Genomic DNA, 21,015 nt, shown 5'->3' with positions numbered 1-21,015 from the left:
CTTAATGACTGTAATAAGGACTGTTAAAGGACACCCTTAATGACTGTAATAAGGACTGATAAAGGACACCCTTAATGACTGTAATAAGGACTGTTAAAGGACACCCTTAATGACTGTTATAAGGACTGATAAATGACACCCTTAATGACTGTAATAAGGTCTGTTAAAGGACACCCTCAGTGACTGTAATAAGGACTGATAAAGAACACCCTTAATGACTGTAATAAGGACTGATAAAGAACACCCTTAATGACTGTAATAAGGACTGATAAAGAACACTCTTAATTACTGTAATAAGGACTGATAAAGGACACCCTTAATGACTGTTATAAGGTCTGTTAAAGGACACCCTTAATGACTGTAATAAGGACTGATAAAGGACACCCTTAATGACTGTTATAAGGACTGTTAAAGGACACCCTTAATGACTGTTATAAGGACTGTTAAAGGACACCCTTAGTGACTGTAATAAGGACTGATAAAGGACACCCTTACTGACTGTAATAAGGACTGATAAAGAACACCCTTAATGACTGTTATAAGGACTGATAAAGGACACCCTTACTGACTGTAATAAGGACTGATAAAAGACACCCTTAATGACTGTTATAAGGACTGTTAAAGGACACCCTTAATGACTGTAATAAGGACTGATAAAGAACACCCTTACTGACTGTTATAAGGACTGATAAAGGACACCCTTACTGACTGTTATAAGGACTGATAAAGGACACCCTTACTGACTGTTATAAGGACTGATAAAGGACACCCTTACTGACTGTTATAAGGTCTGTTAAAGGACACCCTTAATGACTGTTATAAGGACTGTTAAAGGACACCCTTAATGACTGTAATAAGGACTGATAAAGGACACCCTTAATGACTGTTATAAGGACTGATAAAGGACACCCTTAATGACTGTAATAAGGACTGATAAAGGACACCCTTAATGACTGTAATAAGGACTGATAAAGAACACCCTTAATGACTGTAATAAGGACTGATAAAGAACACCCTTAATGACTGTAATAAGGACTGATAAAGAACACCCTTAATGACTGTAATAAGGACTGATAAAGAACACTCTTAATTACTGTAATAAGGACTGATAAAGGACACCCTTAATGACTGTAATAAGGACTGTTAAAGGACACCCTTAATGACTGTTATAAGGTCTGTTAAAGAACACCCTTAATGACTGTTATAAGGACTGATAAAGGACACCCTTAATGACTGTAATAAGGACTGATAAAGAACACCCTTAATGACTGTTATAAGGACTGATAAAGGACACCCTTAATGACTGTTATAAGGACTGATAAAGGACACTCTTAATGACTGTTATAAGGACTGATAAAGGACACTCTTAATGACTGTTATAAGGACTGATAAAGGACACCCTTAATGACTGTAATAAGGACTGATAAAGGACACCCTTAATGACTGTAATAAGGTCTGTTAAAGGACACCCTCAGTGACTGTAATAAGGACTGATAAAGGACACCCTTAATGACTGTTATAAGGACTGATAAAGGACACCCTTAATGACTGTAATAAGGTCTGTTAAAGGACACCCTCAGTGACTGTAATAAGGACTGATAAAGGACACCCTTAATGACTGTAATAAGGACTGATAAAGAACATCCTTAATCACTGTCTCCTCTCTCCTATTTCCTCTCTCCTCTCTCCTCCAGCAGTGTTTAGGGTTTTGGGATGCAAGTTAAAATGGCGCGTCAGTAACTACTTCCTGTTCAGGCGAGGAGCGAGGAGACTGCAGTTTAGAGCTTTGAGATGAACCCCTAGTTATACGTAAAGCGGCGGGGTTTGAGCCTCCTAGTCAGCAACTTGGAAGAATAATCATGAATAAGTTTTAGTTAGTAATGAGTTGTTTAAAGACCAAGCTACTGTTGCTGCGAAATTGCCCGTATGTGGAATATCAAACATCAAACATTTGTTCAAATTTAGAACTGAATCCTTAAAGTATAGAATCAGCTGTTGCCAAAATAGTGCAACATGATCAAATATGAGGGATTAATCATTCTTAAAGAGTTCACTTTTTTCTTTAACTTGAATACTGCACACACTCAGCTTCTTTTACAGCTTCATCAATAAATAACAAACAATAAAATGTTAATCTTTAATGTCTGTAAATAATCTTTGATGTCCATCTTCTAGTTTTATTATCATATTATCAGTGCTGGAGTCTGCAGCTCTCTGCAGCAGAGACACTGACAAACCTCCTCTGCTGCATTCAAGGACATCAGGAAAGAGAGCCACCCTGCACCTGATCCCAGAGTCCTCACTAAGTAAAGTGTATTGAGTCATAATGTTGATGAAGCCGGGGCCGACGGCGTGTCACATCGCGTCCCGTCATAACCTTCATCTGTGAGGAATGTGTGAATACGTGAGACCGCACAGCTGCCAAGCTTCCTGCTGCTGGAGGAGGACAGACCGTGCCAGCTCCATCGACAACAGCCAGAGTTAATCACCAGCTCACGCCCCCCTCACTCAGGACCTGCTGCACGCTGGATTCTGCTTAAACCGGGGGATCTCTTTCCTCTGAGCACAGAGGGCGCAGAGACGGCCGTGAGTCAGAGGGCAGATCACAGAGAGCGCTTCTGTTACAGGATGTCCTCTCAGATTCATCTTATCAGGAGGACATGATCGAGTCTCAATCAGCTTTTGATCCCTCAATTATGATGATTAAATAGAAATAAAAAGCAATGTCAGAGCGCCACTGAGTCCTGAATGAACCTGAACCCTGAAGAGGTTTGGAAATGATGTGTTCAAGTTCCACACTACATTTGAAAACTGTGACGAATCCAAAGCTATTAAGCAGAGAAAGCCTTGAAGAAGTCAGAGTGTGTTCAGTGTGTGTGTGTGTGTGTGTGTGTGTGTGTGTGTGTGTGCATCAGATGATGGCGGTGCAAACTCCAGCCTGCAGCTTGTTGTGCGTACGTGAGGAGAGCTTCATCGCCTGAGTTAACCAGTAACCAGAGCTGTGTTTCCTCTCTGATCCGCTGCCATGGACTGAAGACAGAACAGCTCCTCAGTGTGTGTGTGTGTGTGTGTGGGTGTGTGTGTGTGTGTGTGTGTGTGTGTGTGTGTGTGTGTGTGTGTGTGTGTACGTGCTGTACTCTGAGGGAATAGCGCCTGAGGTGTATTTTACAGTTAGACTCTTGTGTTTATGAAGCGTTGTGGGCGTGATATAAAAGTCTGATGAAACAGCTGATTTGTGATTTATGAACTTCTTATGATGACACACACACACACACACACACACACACACACACACACACACACACACACACACACACACACACAGTTCTAGAGAAGAAAACCCTGCGTCACAGCTGTATTATTATCCTGTGGGTGTTTCTTTTTTAAGATTGCTGAAACATGAGTTCTATTTAAAGCACAGCACAAATTATTACAACAACTTCCTCCCTTTATTTTCATTTCATTGTTTTATTTATTTAACATTATATTGTTTCTTTATTTCTAAATTACCTCTAATGTGTTTAAAAACTTTGTGACTGATAACTTTATACTCTTCCTGTTGTTTTGCATTTTTAAATCAAGTTAAAGAAACATTTTTAAAGTACATATCTGAAGTCAAACTACTCCTGTGCTAAACTCAGTCAAACAGAAACATTACATTTAACATTAGAAGTAAACTGAAGGTGTTTTAGAAGACAGGAACAAATCAGTCAACAAATTATCCTGCAAAACTTTTTTAAATTCTTGTATGTATATAAATGTATATCAATAAGAAAGAAATTTGTCACCAATTCAAGAAAGGAAGTTTTGATTAACACTCAACACTTGTTTAATTCTATTAACCAGCAGCTCTCAGGATGGATACTGACATTTTCTCTTCATATTTACATTTTTGTTAGATATAAAAACACAGATTTGTTAGATTTGATCTGTTAGTAAATAAGAAAAATAAGCTTTTTATTAATTGTTTGTTTGTTTGTTTATTTATTTGCACAATTAAAATAAAATACACACAAAAGATTAAAGATAAATAATAAACTGTGCAGAAAACTCAGAGAGCTTATTTGAAGCCTCCACTCAAATAGTGTTCTAATATTAAAAATGAATTTAAAAAATACTAAATTGAGACATACAAAGACAATAGTTGATACTAAAAATAAAATAACATAAGAAATAGAAAATTAACAATTAATTAATATAATTATAATACAGTTATTACATCAACAGAGTTCAAAAGTACAAAATATGAATATGATGTGTATTAAACACTTTATTTAAATGTGTCTGTTTTAAAAGGAAATGTTATTTCCACCCCAAAATAAACCTTATTACTATTTTTAAAAATAAATTTAACATTATATTGAAAAATTACATGAGAGCTAAAACACACAAGATAAGATAAGATATTACTTTATTGATCTTATCTCGTGTGTTTTAGCTCCCATGTATTTTTTTCAATATAAAGTTTAATTCATTTTTTAAGTAAACATATTCAAGCCTTAAATATTTAATATTTAGTGTTTCTTATTGAAAGATCACATGATGACACATTCACATATTTACTGTATTGTGCTTTTTCTTTATTAAAAAAAGAAGATTTGTTGGAAAAGATGATTTTATGAGGATCTGATGAAGATTAATTAAAAAATATTAAGTCCAGATAATTTCTATAAGGACATAAAAGAAGTTAAATTAACTGTGTGTTTAATGTAGTTTAATGTGGTCATACTTACAAGCAGTGGATGTTAAATAAGCTTCATTAAATAACTGATCAGCCTGTTTTTAAACAGCTTAATCTTCATTTAAATCCTCATTTAAACAGATTAAATTAAACTACAGACCTGTCTGAAGAGAAGAAGGGCTTCTTAAAGTCACTCCAGAACAATCCTCGTTGAAATCAGGAGTTTAAACAACGAAAAAACAAACATTTCATCAAATAAAGTCCAGAAAATCATCTTTCAGCTTCAGATTCAAAACAAACAATCAAACGTGGCGCGCAGTTTCTTCTTCGTGCTCTGTTTGGAGGTGTTCACAGCAGCGCTCAGCTCAGTGCTGCCCCCTGGTGGCGCCTCGTGTGTAAGGCGCTTTAATACTATAGAGAAGTCACACCAAGCTCAGAAAGATGTTAGAAAGTGGACACAGAATGACAAAAATGATGATTTGATCACAGATTTCATGACTTCATTTAATTATTTAGATATTTTCCATGATTTTAAGATAAAAATAATAAATTCCTGTTGAGTAATTAAGATAAGATATTACTTTATTGATCCCCTGGAGGGAAATTCAAGTTGTTACAGCAATCCAGACATAAGTACAAACAAGAAGAAGTTTCAATAAGTAAAAAAGAATAAAATAAAATAAAATACAAAAAGTAAAAATAAAAATAGATAAATAAAGCTAGATTACATCTCTGCTGATTATTACAAAAACTACATAATTTGCTGTTTTTCTTACAAAATGTTGTCTAAAAAATATCTGACCTTATTTTGGTGCCTTGGGAGAAAACTTTCCGTCAAATTCTATCAAAAAAATTAATTATAAGCTTTACATACCTAATTATTTTAAGTAAATCAGACAGACAGCTTGATCTCAGTGAAATATCCCTTTAATGATTTCAGTTTATAGAGGTATTTAGCATCAGAAGCTAACATAAACCACAAACATCTTATTCTGTGCGCCATCGTATCCGACTACAAAACTTTACAAATATGTATACAAGATTATATACAAACAAACAAACACACAGAATTCAGTGTTCGCAGGGAATAACAATCACAACTGTGTCAGGGAGAGCAGTTACAGAGGGAGTGTGTAACATGTACAATAAGGTCACATGAAGAGGAAACATTCATTTCTGCACAGAGAGTTAAAGTTTCATGTAGTCCAGTTTTAACAGGAGTGTTGATTTATTAAAGTTATTCAACGGTGTAACCTGAAGTCCTTTATTTGGGATAAGGAGTCTGAACAGAACAGAAAGAGGATTTTATGCTCAGATTGAAAGCTTTTAAAGTCCTAATATCACATTTATCTCTGCTGAGTGTCAGCTTCACTGTAAGTCACATTTAAGTTGTCTGAAATCTGCAGAGTTTGATCCAGGATTTCTCTGATGGACTACAACTACCAGTGGTCGGTTTCAGCTGTAGAGCACCTGAGATTTCTAACTAGGGAGTCTCAGTTTCACTGTAGCTAACATGTCACGCTAAAGTAGTCAGAAACCTGCTGAACACTGTAGGGATGTTCCAGGGTTTGTCTGATGGACACAAACTATAAGCGTTGTTTCAGCTGTGTTACACCATGTCTATTTCTCTGTAGTGAGTCTCAGCTTCACTGTATCCAACAAGTCAAACTAAAGCTGTCTAAAAGTTGCTGACTAGCGCCCAGTTTGTTCCAGGATTTATCTGATAGACACCAAATATCAGCGTTGTTACAACTATAGAGCACCTATCAATTTCTTCCCACTGAGTCTCAGCTTCACTGTATCTAACATGTCAAACAAAAGCTGTCCGAAATCTGCTGCTAGTGTGCAGTTTGTTCCAGGATTTTTCTGATTGACCCAAACTATCAAAGCTGTTTCAGCTGTAGAGCATCTGTCAATTTCTTTCCACTGAGTCTCAGCTTCACTGTATCTAACACGTCACGCTAAAGTAGTCTGAAACCTGCTGACCACAATAGAGTCTGTTCCAGGATTTTTCTAATGGACTACAACTACCAGCAGTCTTGTTTCAACTGTAGAGCAACAGTAGTGAGTCTCAGCTTCACTGTATCCAACACGTCACACTAAAGTAGTCTGGAATCTGCTGACCAGTGCCCAGTTTGTTCCAGGATTCCTCTGATGGACAACTCTGTGTTTCTTCAGCTGTGTTACACCTTGTCCATTTCTTTCCACTGAGTCTCAGCTTCACTGTATCCAACAAGTCACACTAAAGTAGTCTGAAACCTGCTGACCACAGTAGAGTCTCTTCCAGGATTTTTCTAATGGACTACAACTACCACCAGTCTTGTTTCAACTGTAGAGCACCAGTAGTGAGTCTCAGTTTCACTGTTTCTACAGAGTCAAGCTCTATTAAACCAAAATAAAGAGGCTGAAATGATGCTGAAATAACTACCACGTGATGCAGACTGAAAAGGCGGTTATCAGATTTGTTTTCAAGGTCACAGGAAAACAAATTCAAAATGTTTGGAGTTTGGTTACGATCATTTCTGAGGCATCTGGAATCCTTGTCTTTGCATCGACCCTGGATGTTACAGTATCACACATTTCTTTGCTTTGCTTTTGGTCTGAACACATTTAGAAAAATCCTCTCTCTTTTATTGCTTAAGCTACAAAAAGAGCAACAACTCAAACCGGACCCGTCCTGCACCTTTAAGAAGCTCAGTGTTAACGCTGATGTTGAACTAGCTGACGATAAAAACACACATCTGTAGGAGCTGCTGTGGGATTTAAGAGTTAGGATGAGACAGATCAAACAGCTCCAAAACAAGAGAGCGCTTCAAACGGAGGATGGTTCACCATGTGCATCATCTACCTCCACGTTCTGCACACTCCTGGTTCTCATGGTTTAAGGCTCTGATTAAAGCTGAGTAAGTCGACTTTGTGCTTAGCAGGAACAAATATTCAACTCTCTTAGGAATGTGGCAGCTTTGGTTTTTACAGGGAAACATGTATTTACTGCAGGGTCAGTTTATCATCGTCAGATTTAGGATTAACCGTAAGTCGCCAAAGAGTTTCTGTTTATTAAAATAAAGGCAGCGAGAACGTCTGAAGATCTCCTTCAGCGAAGCTCCCGCTCACTTTCAACATCTGATCGGCTCTCATAATCATACACGGCTCATAAAAAAAGCATTCATATTAACCTCTGTGTTCCCAAACCCTGAATAAAACTCTAAGACAACAACGGTTTCATACCTTCATGGAATAAAAAATAAAAATAGTCAGTCCACACAACCAGATCATTTACACTTCTCAAAAACAGCACAGTGAGCTTGATTTAAGGAGATCAAAATAAAACACGTGGAATATAATCAAGCACGTCTTCTTTAAAGGTCTTCACATCCATGATGAACGTCCTTCAAATATTTCAACGAAGGAGAAAGAGTCCAAGAGAGGAGCACCGTCCACCGAGACGCTCCGGATCGACACTCACAGCTTTGACCTTTGGAACCAGCTCTGGAGGAAGAGGAGGAGGAGGAGGAGGAGGAGGAGGTGTGGGAGAAGCTCTGCCTCTACATGGCCGGACTCCTCGAGCCACGGGTGGGTGGATGGATGGACAGACCAGGAGCTGGAGACAGACGGGACCAGTGGACGGAGAGGTGGTGGTGGTGGTCTCGCGGTGTCATTGTACGACCTCGAAGTAGTGCAGGATGGCCATGATGTGCTGCGGCATGAAGACGTAGCCGGTGTAGACCGCCATGCCGGCGACAGAGATGAGCAGAGAGTCTGAGGAGGAGGCGATAAGGACAAAGTTCTGACGCACAGAAACACAGAGCTAATCACCAACTGAGAGGCTGCAGCAGACTGATTCATCCTTTAAAACACTCAAAGAGGTTTATGTAAAGATTCAGGATCCTGATTTCCAGCCAGTAAGACTTCTGAAAAGAGGAATGTGCATTCATCTTTAACGAACAAAACCAGCTCCATGATCCGTGTTTGATCCTCAGAGGAATTAAGGTTTGATGTGGAGCAGCACTCAGGCTGATAACAAACAGATCAACACCACCTCTGACTTATTCACACAAACACACCTGACCCCGAGGGAAGAGGAGACACACGGCGAGGGTGACGCCAACTGTAGGAAGACGATACATCATGTTCACGATGTGACGGACGGATCAAAGTACAAACGTGATCGCATTAACACGATACGCTTTCATTATTGAACTCCAATCCTTCCTCTTACTGTATCCCCAGCTTTAAATCAGGATACAGGTTCACTGGATTTTAGAAGAGATACTGTCAGCGTCTTAAGCTTGGTCTCCTGTGGGATCCAAAATCCAAACACCTGCATGTCAAATCAGGATTTATGTAACTTTAACGTTAGATAAACCTCCTCCAATCGGTGCAGGGTGGTTTCAGGGGTACCAAACTACACATATGGGATTATTGACGGCAAGTGAACTACACACCACGCTTTTTGAGGCTGCAGGTCTTTTATGACACAAGGACCACAATCTGATCTTGTTCAAATTACTGAATTTAGTGTATTTAGTCTCGTTCTTTGGGTATCTGAAGTAATGACTGGGCTTGGGTGCAGAACACTGATTCCAAATATCTAAGATTCAGTTTCAGGCATTAAAATGACAACAGAGAAGGTGTCAGTGTTGCTGCTGGTGGTCTTGTTTGCTTTTGAGGGTCATAAAGAGGCATCAGTATCAGTTTCAGTCTGTTTCTCAGCCAGTTAAAAACTCCTCATAGTGCCTTTAAAAAGCAAAAGAAGAAGAAAACATTCGTGACAGTCACGGCGATTTTCTCCATTTCTGAATCTCACACTACTACACACATATTTCCAGAGACTGAGCACATCTGTAACATGTAAACACACACGCCACGCCGCTGCGTCACAGAAACACTGACGTAAAGACCAAGACAGGCACTGACAGAGTCCGCTACTTGCGAATAGATGCCAATGATTATTGAGTAGTATTTCAGCTTGAAATGCCCATCCCTAATAAACCTTAGAGTTTAAAATCCATGCTTTTGTTGTATTGCAGACTGTGGGTAAGGATCGGTTTCCCCCATGTGGATGCCCCGCCCCCAAATATGATGTCATCACAGTACCTTCCAATCACCATAAACACTATAAACTTTTAAAAAGTTACCACCCATCCATCTTAACTCTGTACAGGTGTACTGTAACCAAAGCTAGTGCTAAGTCAACAGCTTAATGCTAACATAACTATAAGTGCATGATGTAACTGGTGGGAGGAGCCAGCCTCGACACCGCCCGACCTCAGGTATATCAGCCATATGTTAAACTTCACACACACACACACACAGGTAAATACACACACACTGAGCCACACACACTGAAGGGATCCTCCTTTCAATGTGAATCATATCAAAGTATCATCATAACTCAGCTGAACCAAACCTCATGATGAAAAACACACTTTAAAAGAGCTGAAACTCTGAAACTGTCTGAATTAATTAACAGTTAAAACAAAAACAAGAACACACAGGTCGATTATATTAACACCGAATTCACCACAGACCTCTCCTCTTCCACAGGACACTTCAACACACATGTATAATAACTTATAGATACATTAATCTGAGAGATAAAGTCTGGAGTCAAAGTTAGAGGAGCTTTCGTAATGTTAGGCTACATGTAGCATGTTAGCTCCTCTCCTCCAGGAAGTAAGTGGACTCTGTAAAGGATACTGAACACGGTCCTCTCCCACGGCTCCAGCATGTACAGCGCGGTCACGAGGAGGTACTGGTAGTAAAACCAGGATAACTGTTTCCAGCAGTCTCCCAGAGCCATGATCACAACTTTAAAACCCCACACAGGTTCAGATCTACCTCAGGGTCCGGGTCTTCTTCCGCTCTCTCTACGTGACTGCTGGTGACGTCAAGACGCTTCCCCATAAGGTGTTTGTTTTCAGCCAATCAGAGCGCCGCTTCAGAGCACAGGGCTGTGACGTACACCTCTGGGAGTTCCTGCATCCTGATTTCAAAATAAAAGTCGAATTTAGAGATTAAAAAAAGTGATTAATCGATTTGTAATGCGTTTTAGTTTATCCTAATCACATTATGTTTTATTTAAATATATTTGTTTTGCTATAGTTCTCCCTTTTATACTTCACACACCTCATATTTTAATTTTCTGTCGTGTTTGCACAAAGTAATGTTGTTTGTTTTGAGTCATAATACACCCTGCTGCCTCTCTAGAGCATCAAACACAGTACAATATGCACCAACATGAATGTCTACATTAATTCTTATAATTGCAAAATCAAACATAAGTTATCTGTTTCCACAAATATCCCCAAAGTGTTTATTTGCAATGTTAAAATCAGAATCAGAAATACTTTATTTATCCTGGGGGAGATTCAGTCATTACAGTTGCTCCTGTACACAATAATTAAGAATATCAAATAATATTAATAGAAGAAGTAATTAATAAGATATAAATACAAATACATTAAAAATAATGATAATGAAAGTATGCACAGGAGACAAAAATAAGCTATGTAGAAAATAGATACATGGTTGAAGTCCCCGGAGATCTGGAAGAGGGCTCTCTGGTGGTCTGTCTGGAGTCTGGCTATGGTTTTTAGTCCAAATAAGAACAGGTTAGCTAGCTAGTTTTGTTTGGCATTTAAATTTTACATACCAATGTTAAATAAGTGTTTTTTAAAGCACGTTATAGTGACACTGAGGTCATATTTCAGAACAAGTACTGTACAAATAACTTCACTATAGACTTCTCTTTTAGAAAAGACAAAAAGTCACACATCATGAGGTCACTTTCTTTTAGTTATTACCCATCTGTGCAGATTACTGGTACAGGAAACATCACTGAAAGTATGTTGTCATATTTAAAGCGATGTAAGGCTAAATGAGGATTTCCCCCCCCCTCAAAAAAAAATGTCCACCTGCCTCATATAAAAATAAACCCTCCCAATTTTCTGGGCTTCACAATTTAAGAGGCGGAGAGGTGGAGTCAGTGGCTGGAGGATGTCTCTGTCCCTGTCCTGGATGTGTAGAGAGCTGAAGGTTTGTGTGTTTGTGTGACTGAGGGAAGAGCAGAGAGGACACATGGGAGGATGAGTGAATCTGACTCCTCTCTGCGGGGTCATGTGAAGATATGTTGGTGTTTAATTATCGTTTGGAACATGACGGCTGAGGAACAATCAGAAAGTAAAGTTAATGTCTCAGTTTCACCGCTCTCCTCTCACTGGTACCTCTTTTCAGTCGCCCTCAAACTTCTGCTCACAACACGACTAGGATGAAAATATGAGCTTCCTTTAAGAGAGATGATTTGTTTTAAACACCTGGTATAAAAAAGTATTTATCTAGTATCTAGTAGTATTTAAAGATGAGCTGCACACCTTCATCTCTCCAAATTGGAGCCAAAAAGAGACAGGATTGGCGCTGACATATGGCACTTGTTTATTTAAACAGTCTATGCTGCCCACAGGAGGAGTTAGTAGATAAACACTTTCATAAACACTTAAAGCTGCTTACAAAGCATAACATTAAGAGTTTATTCCAGGTTAATACACTGATCATAAATGCTAGATTAGGTATCAACAAGAATATCTTCATCCAACTTTAATCATCCTCAAATGCTCATATGAACGTGAGCTTTAAGCTTCAACGTTTGCAGTCCAACAGCAGCACTGACGACCACAGGAGCGTCTTCAGCTTTTTGTAAGATGTTTTTAAAATGTCTCAGAAAGAGGAGACGCCGTGCAGGACTTCCTCCCCTCTTCAGGATCATCTGTTCGGTCATATCTCAGAGTTCATGAGCTGATTGATGAACGCACTCAGAGCGACCACAGCTGGATTCTCAGTGTTTAAAAAAATCAGAGATCCTCCTGTAAGAAATCAAAAATAAAACCATGTCTGTGTTGGAGTGTGTCAGCAGTGGCTGGCCAGGATGTTGAAGAAGTGATACACCTCTTCTTTATCGAACACAGCGACCTCTGTGGTGCACTCGGAGCACTGAACCGGGTGATAAACCTCGTCGTCGGCCATCCCCGCCGGCCTGGGGTCCGCTCTCTCGTCAGGCGGCGTCTCTGTTTTCTGTCCCCGCCTCCTCTTCCTGTTCTTCGGCTTCCTCTCCGGCTCGTTCTTGTAGCGCAGCGCCTCGTCTTTCTTCACCGTGCAGTTCATGACGAACATGGCTCGATACTGCGTGCGGTACTTGTCGTGCCTGAGGGAACGCAACCAACTGTTGTTATCAGATCTCTGAACTTAACTTCACACAAAGTGAAGAAACCACAAACAAGGCCCTCAAAACCCAGACTTTCTCACCTCTGACAGTCCAGGCAGAGCGTCGTCATGCAGGCGGGACAGTTGAGAATGGCGTCACTGCGGGGTAAACCCTGAGGCTGCGACCGAGGCGCTGCGCCTGGTCGTTTCCTGCTATACCTGCAGAGGAAGAGGACGAGACGCTGAATGACTGCAGAGGAAGAAATCAGCTCCTGACACTTAGTTTGATCTCCTTCTTCGTGTCTCACCCTCTCCTCCGAGCGTCCACCCACGCCTGGTCCCTGTCATCCTCATCGGGGTCGTACAGCAGCTCGTCATTGGTCAGTATCGTCCTCTGTCTCCGCTTCCGGCCTGTAGAGCTGCCTGAAGAGGAAACGCAGAGAGGTGTCACCAACCTGACCACATCTAAGGATTCAAATTACAGCGTCCTTTCAGAGGACACAGGAGCTTACTTGGTGTGTTCTCCTCTTCTGAGTCAGAGTCAAAGTAAACCTCATCGTACGTCCGGGTGTTAGGGAGAGCAGGAGCTCCACCGCTGCCTCCTCCTCCTCCGCCGACCTGGTCCCCTGGGTTTTCTGCTGCATAATAAAAAACACAATCCATTAAGATGATTCCATTTAAGATTGATCTGAGCTTTGAAGCCTCTCAGGTTTCTGAAAACAGAGGTAGAGCTTCTGGAAGTGAAACACAACATATATTATATTGTATAGCTTCAGTAGTGAGTGTAAACTTCTTTATTTCCTGATATCACTCCATCCAAGAAGCTGCATTACAACAGTAACACATGCACACCAGATGAAGTGAAGGTGTGTGTTACCTGTCGATGAAGGTCCCCAGGTTCCCTCCATGGTCTTGATGGTGGTGCTGAGCTCGGCCTCCATCTCCTTCTCGAACTCATCCCCGCTGGAGGACTCGCTCTCCCCGGTCAGGTACTCTCTGATCAGCTTCTTCTTCTGCTCCGGGGTCCCGTTCAGCAGCACGTCCAGCTCATCCTCAGAGCTGAGACACAGAGAGAAGGAACAATCACACATTATGAATGAGAGATGTGTGGTTTGTTTGAGTTTGTTTACACTTTTATTCACATTTAACTACCAGAAATAAAAGATAATATCATTGTTTTAATTATCATACTAATAATAAAAGAGGAATCAGTCATGGAAGTCACTGTTAGTGGAAGCACTGCCTCCATACTACACCAGTAACATTAAACCACCTGTTTGATGCTCTGTAGCTAAATTAAAACACTCTGAATTCACAACATCAGCTCTTTAATAAACACTAACATGTCCTCCATCATCTCCACACCTTATTAATAAATACAACTACATGTAGAGATAAATATCTGAACAAACACTTCTTCTGTTTTCTCCTCTCTCCACTTTGTTTACATGTTAGCATTCAGCTAACCAGCTAACAGCGCGTTAGCCTCACGCTGCTAAAGGATCCTGAAAATAAAGAGTTTTATTTTAAATCTTCAGACCTGCTCTCAGCTCGCTCCTCATCACTCGGCTCCTCGATCTCATAAGAGTCAAACTCTGGAGCTTTGTTCAGTTTGTTCATGTTTAAATGTCTGAAAGAGTCTCTGAGCCTCAGCATGAGCAGCTAGCAGCTAGCATGAGCAGCTTCTCTCTTCTTCTTCGGCTGTTTGAGGAAACAGGAAACAGGAAGTGGAGAGGGAGAGCTGGCGCCGCCTGCCGTCAGGAGGGTGAAGGAGGAAATCAGTTTCTTTATCATAGTGAAGGAAGTCAGAGAATTTAGAATTCTGACATTAAAGACAGAACTCTAGAATTTTTATCTTTAATTCAAGAATTAAAAAATAAATACGTACCTTACAAAATATTAGTTTTTCTCGCCTGCCTTCCTAAAATATTGTTTTTCACTGACCCTAATCCTCTTCTATATAAACAGAGATACTTTATACACAAGAAACTTAAATAAAGTGTTTTAAATAATTAAACAAAGTTTGTTTTTAAATCTACATATCAGTGTTTGAAGTTTAAATATTTATCCAGGACATAAAGAGAATATTAAAATCATAATAACATAAAATAACTCAGACATGACTTCTTACAAATATTGTAATTATGTTAATTTACATACTCATAATGATAATTTATATCATAATAGCTATTTTTTATGTACCATTAAAAAATAATGAATTTAAATGAAATAATTCTCAATTTTATTCATGAAATCTAACCTTAAAGGTCAATATATTTTTATTTAAAATATATATTTTAAATTTTAAGTACTTTCATAATATTTTTACACAATTTTAGGTTTTTGTAAATGTTTAAATAATACAGAAAAACAATGAAATATAATTTGGGGTCTTAAATTACAAATAATCTCTTGATCTGTATTTTTTAAACAGCTTTTAAGGATATTTCCATGTATTTCATGCATAACTTAATATATATTTGCATTTCAGTTAATTGAATTTGAACAATTTCATTTACAATAAATAAAATAAGCACTGATTTAATTTGCTTTATGTCGTTATAAGATATAATTATGCTAACAAGTGAAATACAATCCAGGCAATGCTTGAGTCACAGCTCAAACAACAAAATCCACTTTGATTTATTATTTATTTATATTATAAAGAATAAAAAAATATTGGTGAATGATGTTTACACAGTTCCTACAGTAGTAGAAATGAAAGCTGTTAACATATCTTCCTTTAGGTTCTGCAGCTCTCTGACTCCATGAATGTGATCCTGCTGTTACAGAACAGCACCACTAGGTGGCAGCAACAGATCAGACATGTCAGAGAGAGCATCACCTCCTCTCCTCTGATAGCTCTCAGCAGCTGAGGGATCCGGCCTCGTCTCTGAAACCAGAAGGAGGATGAATAATTGAATTTAAAGGATGTAAACTGTCGCTCTAGATTCTGACGGGGACTGTAATCCTTCATGTCAGGGATGGAGAGTGGAGGTTTGTGATATTATGAGGTATTAAGATTTTACAATTTATGAAGTGTATTAAGGGACTGAATCTGTTTTAATGTATGCTGACGATGTTCTGCTTGAAAAAGAACTGTGCCTGGTTCAACATGAAGACATAAAAACCTGCATTTATACTGGATGAGATCTGATTAGGTGACAGATATCTGGATTCATGTTTGATGCAACAGGACAGGACGACAAATCCAGATTGATGCTGTAGTTTAATCCTGAGCAGTAACTGGGAATATGGCCTTTTTTTATTACTTCCTATATTTTTAATAAATAACATTTATGCATGGACCTCATATTTGAGACTAAAAGGAGGAAGGAGAAAATAACTGAGCATTTTTTTGTCTTCAAATGATGAAGTTTAGCATCAAGTCATCACCAGGATGAGAAACTTGTAGAATAAAGAGCTCATTCTGATCCATTCCTTCAACATGGCAGCCTTGATATTTTACAGACAATACCATAAAAATATCAGACCATCCAAAAACAACAAAGCAATACCAGACCATTGGATAAGACACACTACACTACGATGAGATAACACGACAAGATACAAAAAGGAAAGAGATACAAATCAGGACCATAACACTTTCATAGGATTCAATATAAAAACTATAAAATATGATAGGATTTGATGCATAAGATCAGATACCAGATAAGACATGGTATGACACTGTATCCAGTTAATCCTCTACAGGGAGCTTCTTTGATACTGCAGCTATAATCTCAGTGAAGACATCAAATCTTACTCTGAACATAAAAGCATTAAGACTAAAATCCGTCCAATGAAAACAGGAAACCAAGTTTCTGTAACAAACTGAAACCAGATCATAATAAAGATAAATATTCAGAGTGTATCTGTCAGACCTGAGCTCCCCTGATGTCAGCACAGAGTCCGGTCTGTGTCGTCTAAATGACAGTTTACTCCTTGTTTTTGTAACGCTGTGATGAACTCAATTAGACTACAGGGACCTGGATCCAAAGCGGTCTTTGTGTGGTGGTTAATCTTCAGATATGCAAGCTGCTTTTTGTTTATCATGCCTCATGAGCTTCTTTCATGTGTTGTTTTTCAACTCCTGTGCATAATTATTGTGTTTATTACCAGATCAGTGACTCTCAATGCTTACGCTACCTGACATGAACTCCTCCACCATGCATCGCTGCAGAGTCCAGACTTCATCAGCATGGGGGGCGGGAGACTTCACTGCAGGTCTGAGGACTTTGAAGAGTTCTCTCCTTTTGTTACCGAACAAAGAACTGGACTAAAGACGCACACGGGTGTTTGAGAGGTCACTTCAGGATGCTCTGTGTTTCAACAATCATACTTTTAACCTTTATTGGAGAGAGAGAGAGGGGAAACTGTAACAGCCAAATTCCACCAGGTCCGTCTCTGATCCAGATCTGATGGTTTCTACTCAAGTCAATGTGTTAACTTCCACTGGATCCGCTCCGTTGTGTTCCGGTGCTCATTTCCTTTCCTTTCCTTCCCTTAGCGCTCATTTCCTTTCCTCAGCTGTCTTTTCCTTTCCTTTCCTTCCCTTAGCGCTCATTTCCTTTCCTCAGCTGTCTTTTCCTTTCCTTTCCTTCCCTTAGTGCTCATTTCCTTTCCTCAGCTGTCTTTTCCTTTCCTTTCCTTCCCTTAGCGCTCATTTCCTTTCCTCAGCTGTCTTTTCCTTTCCTTTCCTTCCCTTAGTGCTCATTTCCTTTCCTCAGCTGTCTTTTCCTTTCCTTTCCTTCCCTTAGCGCTCATTTCCTTTCCTCAGCTGTCTTTTCCTTTCCTTTCCTTCCCTTAGCGCTCATTTCCTTTCCTCAGCTGTCTTTTCCTTTCCTTTCCTTCCCTTAGTGCTCATTTCCTTTCCTCAGCTTTCTTTCCTTTCCTTCCCTTAGTGCTCATTTCCTTTCCTCAGCTTTCTTTTCCTTTCCTTTCCTTCCCTTAGTGCTCATTTCCTTTCCTCAGCTGTCTTTTCCTTTCCTTTCCTTCCCTTAGTGCTCATTTCCTTTCCTCAGCTGTCTTTTCCTTTCCTTTCCTTCCCTTAGCGCTCATTTCCTTTCCTCAGCTGTCTTTTCCTTTCCTTTCCTTCCCTTAGTGCTCATTTCCTTTCCTCAGCTGTCTTTTCCTTTCCTTTCCTTCACTTAGTGCTCATTTCCTTTCCTCAGCTGTCTTTTCCTTTCCTTTCCTTCCCTTAGCGCTCATTTCCTTTCCTTTCCTCAGCTTTCTTTTCCTTGGCTTTCCTTCACTTAGTGCTCATTTCCTTTCCTCATTTTTTGTTTCCTTGGCTTTCGTTTCCTTAGCGATCATTTCCTTTCCTCAGCTTTTGTTTCCTTGGCTTTTGTTTCCTTAGCGCTCATTTCCTCTCATTTGCTTCCCTGACTAATCATTTCCTTTCCTTCCCTTAGCGATCATTTCCTTTCCTTTCCTTCCCTTAGCGATCATTTCCTTTCCTTTCCTTAGTGCTCATTTCCTTTCCCTTCCTTCCCTTAGCGATCATTTCCTTTCCTTCTCTTAGTGATCATTTCTTTTCCTCAGCTTTCCATTCCTTAGCTTCTTTTTCCTCTCCTTCCCTTGGAGTTCCTTTCCTATCCTTGGCGTTCCTTTCCTTTCCTTAGCTTTCATTTCCTTTCCTTGTTGGGGTTAGGGGGATTAATTCACAACAAATATTCCTCTAAATGTGATTAAAAAAAAAGTGACTTTTAAAAATTCCCTCTTTGTTTTTCTGTCGTTTTGGAGCTAAATATGAAGAATTGTTGCCGTTTTTTTCCGTGTGCACGACTTTACAAGCGGCGCCCGGTATGCAGGGGCGCCTGGTGGATTAAGATGCTCCCATAGACTATAAATATGGACGTAGTCTCTGTGACGTCACCTGCTGTTCCTGAGAGCTGTTTTGAAGCCAATCGAAGACGGCAGCCATATTGGAAATGCAGAACTCAACCAGGCAGAGTGTGACATAAAGGGGCGGAGTTTGAGCCTCTTAGCCAACATGTCCTTATTTGGGCAAAAGCTTGTGAGTGCCGATAGAGAGATTAGCTTCATAGGGCCAAGCTGTTTTTTGAACCAGGCTGTAAACATGTTTATTAATGCTGCAAAGATCCTCTTCTTCCCATTCATGTCTATGTGGTTTCCTGTGTTTCTGCAGCCAGCCTCTAGTGGACACTCGAGGAACTGCAGTTTATAACACTTCCTCATGGGCTTCATCGTTTGAGACCGGAGGTTGCTGCTTGGCTGCGCCCCATGTACAGAGGCCTTTGTGTTGTAGCAGTCTCTGGCGTGGCGTCCTCTCTCTCTCTTCACCTGTCCTCTCAGAACACACAGACAGACCCGTCTCTGCAGCGCTGACAGCACCTGCACAGTTTCTGGTTTAAAGCCAAAATAAAAAAGCTAAAGTCGTTCCAGACGAGGCGACCGTGATCCCCTCCGTGTTGCATGAATACGTTTCTGCAGACAGAATCACCGCCGCTTGTTTTTCTGCAGCCGCTCCACCGACGCTCTTTGAGCTCCCCCCGTCTCCCCGGTGGCGTAGGGCCTCCGTCTCCCCTCTGACCAGGGTTTGTTTTTGTGTTTGAGAAATCCTCCTCTCTGTGAACACACCGAACCCCGCCGCCACCGCCGCCACCGCCGCCGCCGCCGCCTTCGAAAACAGCTTCACATAATCATCATCCCCTCCGCAACCAAAAGTCTGCTGCTTCTTTTGTGGCAGGAAATTGCTGTGTATCTCTGAAAATCTATTGAAAGCTGCAAACAAAGAGGAGAAAAAGCAACTGTGGCTGCAGCCTGGATTCCTCTGCACACACACACACACACACACACACACAGGCATGTGCACACACTGTCCATTGTCTTCTCCTCCATTATCAAAGCTAGTGTTTTTTCTCTCCCTCTCTGGTGTGTGTTTTGTGGTGGCGGTGGAGCAGACACCCAGTGGGAGAGCCCGCCTGCTGGCAGGAGGACAGATGGGTGTAATTTCGTTATTTTTACCTCCTCCAGGAGCTGGCTGCCAGCTCGGGGAAATTAGCATCGCACCTGTGTGTAATTGGCTAAATTAGCTTGTCGAGCGGCAGAGCTGAGACAGAGGTGGTCGGCGAGGTGTGTGTGTGTGTGTGTGTGTGTGTGTGTGTGTGTGTGTGTGTGTGAGGCAGGTAAAATCAGAGAGGAGTTGTTTAGTGTGTGTCGTCGTCGGAGGAGGAGAAGAAGAGGAAGAAGAGGCTGTCAGGGAATCGAGATGTCACACCTGGAATGGAAAATGTCACCCAGCGGCGCCGCACACAAACACACACTCTGACACACACACACACACACACTGACACACACACACACTCTGACACACACAGTCACACAACAGAGAGACACGTTAAAGGACAAACTGGAGGGAAAAGACACAAAACAAACAGCACACAGCAGAGACAAACAAAAACAAGAGGGAGACACACACACAAACAGACACACACACAAACAGAGACACACACACACACACACACACATGGTCTGTCAGCGTGGTCCAGGAAACATGCCGTCTGCGTGTTGCTGTCATGTAGCAGCAGCTGCACGCGCTCAGAGGACGAACCTGCAGGTGAGAGGGATTCAACGACTTCCTGTTTAGTGAACAAGAGAGGAACTCTGGACCCATCTCAGGGCCGGTCCATGTCTCCAGCCTGCAGCAGTGAGACAGGCGGTAACGTCTGCAACATAATCAAAGTGGGTCCACTAAAAGAACTTCAGGAGCACACGTCAAACCGCTCCTCTTCCAGCTTTCCTATAAATCAAAATCCAACCGTTCCTCCTCTTTCACTCTCCTTTCCTTACACTCCTTCCCTCCTCTTCCTCTCTCGGCTCCTCTCTTCCTTTCCTCTGATCTGTAGGACCCTGAGGGGGGTCTGTCCTACGGCGGATCCCTTAAAAAGCTTCCCCCCAAAAAAACATCAAAATTTTGAACAATCAATCATAAAATGTAATTTTGATTTACCTTCTTTTTTTTCATCTAGTTGAAATTGTATTCTATTTTAAAATTGTATCCATATACTTTCTTATTTTGAATTATTAAAGATAAATACATAAATTATTTTTTCACTTAATTTTTATTTATTCAGTCATTTATTTAGTAATCAGTTTGATCTTATCATTCA

General features: G+C 40.4%; 2 protein-coding genes and 1 long non-coding RNA gene across 5 annotated transcripts in view; all 3 read right to left on the bottom strand.

Annotated features, from left to right (window-relative positions):
- The window catches only part of egln3 (egl-9 family hypoxia-inducible factor 3), a 36,772-nt gene extending 31,755 nt beyond the window's left edge, over nt 1–5,017 (bottom strand). The window contains exon 1 of one of the 2 annotated variants that reach the window (XM_034675959.1): nt 4,842–5,017. The gene's annotated coding sequence lies outside the window, so the exon portion shown is untranslated. The remainder of the gene's footprint in view (nt 1–4,841) is intronic. The other variant, XM_034675958.1, reaches the window with a different exon arrangement.
- Nucleotides 5,018–5,590: 573 nt separating this feature from the next.
- Nucleotides 5,591–10,557, bottom strand: LOC117806220. The gene is made up of 2 exons (XR_004629630.1): nt 10,382–10,557; nt 5,591–8,440 (listed from the first exon to the last, which is right to left on the bottom strand). It is a non-coding gene; the product is annotated as an uncharacterized LOC117806220 (long non-coding RNA).
- A 1,534-nt stretch (nt 10,558–12,091) lies between these two features.
- On the bottom strand, nt 12,092–14,627 carry eapp (e2f-associated phosphoprotein). 2 transcript variants are annotated; one of them, XM_034675521.1, is made up of 6 exons: nt 14,421–14,627; nt 13,758–13,939; nt 13,393–13,515; nt 13,189–13,303; nt 12,983–13,099; nt 12,092–12,881 (listed from the first exon to the last, which is right to left on the bottom strand). In XM_034675521.1, the coding sequence occupies exons 1-6, from the start codon at nt 14,534–14,536 to the stop codon at nt 12,587–12,589; spliced, it is 948 nt and encodes a 315-aa protein (XP_034531412.1). In that variant the 5' UTR covers nt 14,537–14,627; the 3' UTR covers nt 12,092–12,586. The 2 variants fall into 2 exon arrangements, with proteins under 2 accessions (XP_034531412.1, XP_034531411.1); XM_034675520.1 differs by having other exon boundaries at nt 13,393–13,518; nt 14,421–14,626.
- Nucleotides 14,628–21,015: the final 6,388 nt, after the last annotated feature.

This window comes from Notolabrus celidotus, chromosome 22, assembly GCF_009762535.1.
Source record: "Notolabrus celidotus isolate fNotCel1 chromosome 22, fNotCel1.pri, whole genome shotgun sequence".
Taxonomy (NCBI): domain Eukaryota; kingdom Metazoa; phylum Chordata; class Actinopteri; order Labriformes; family Labridae; genus Notolabrus; species Notolabrus celidotus.
The sequence above is the reverse complement of the archived record's forward strand: the minus strand, read 5'-3'. Positions and strand labels throughout refer to the sequence as shown.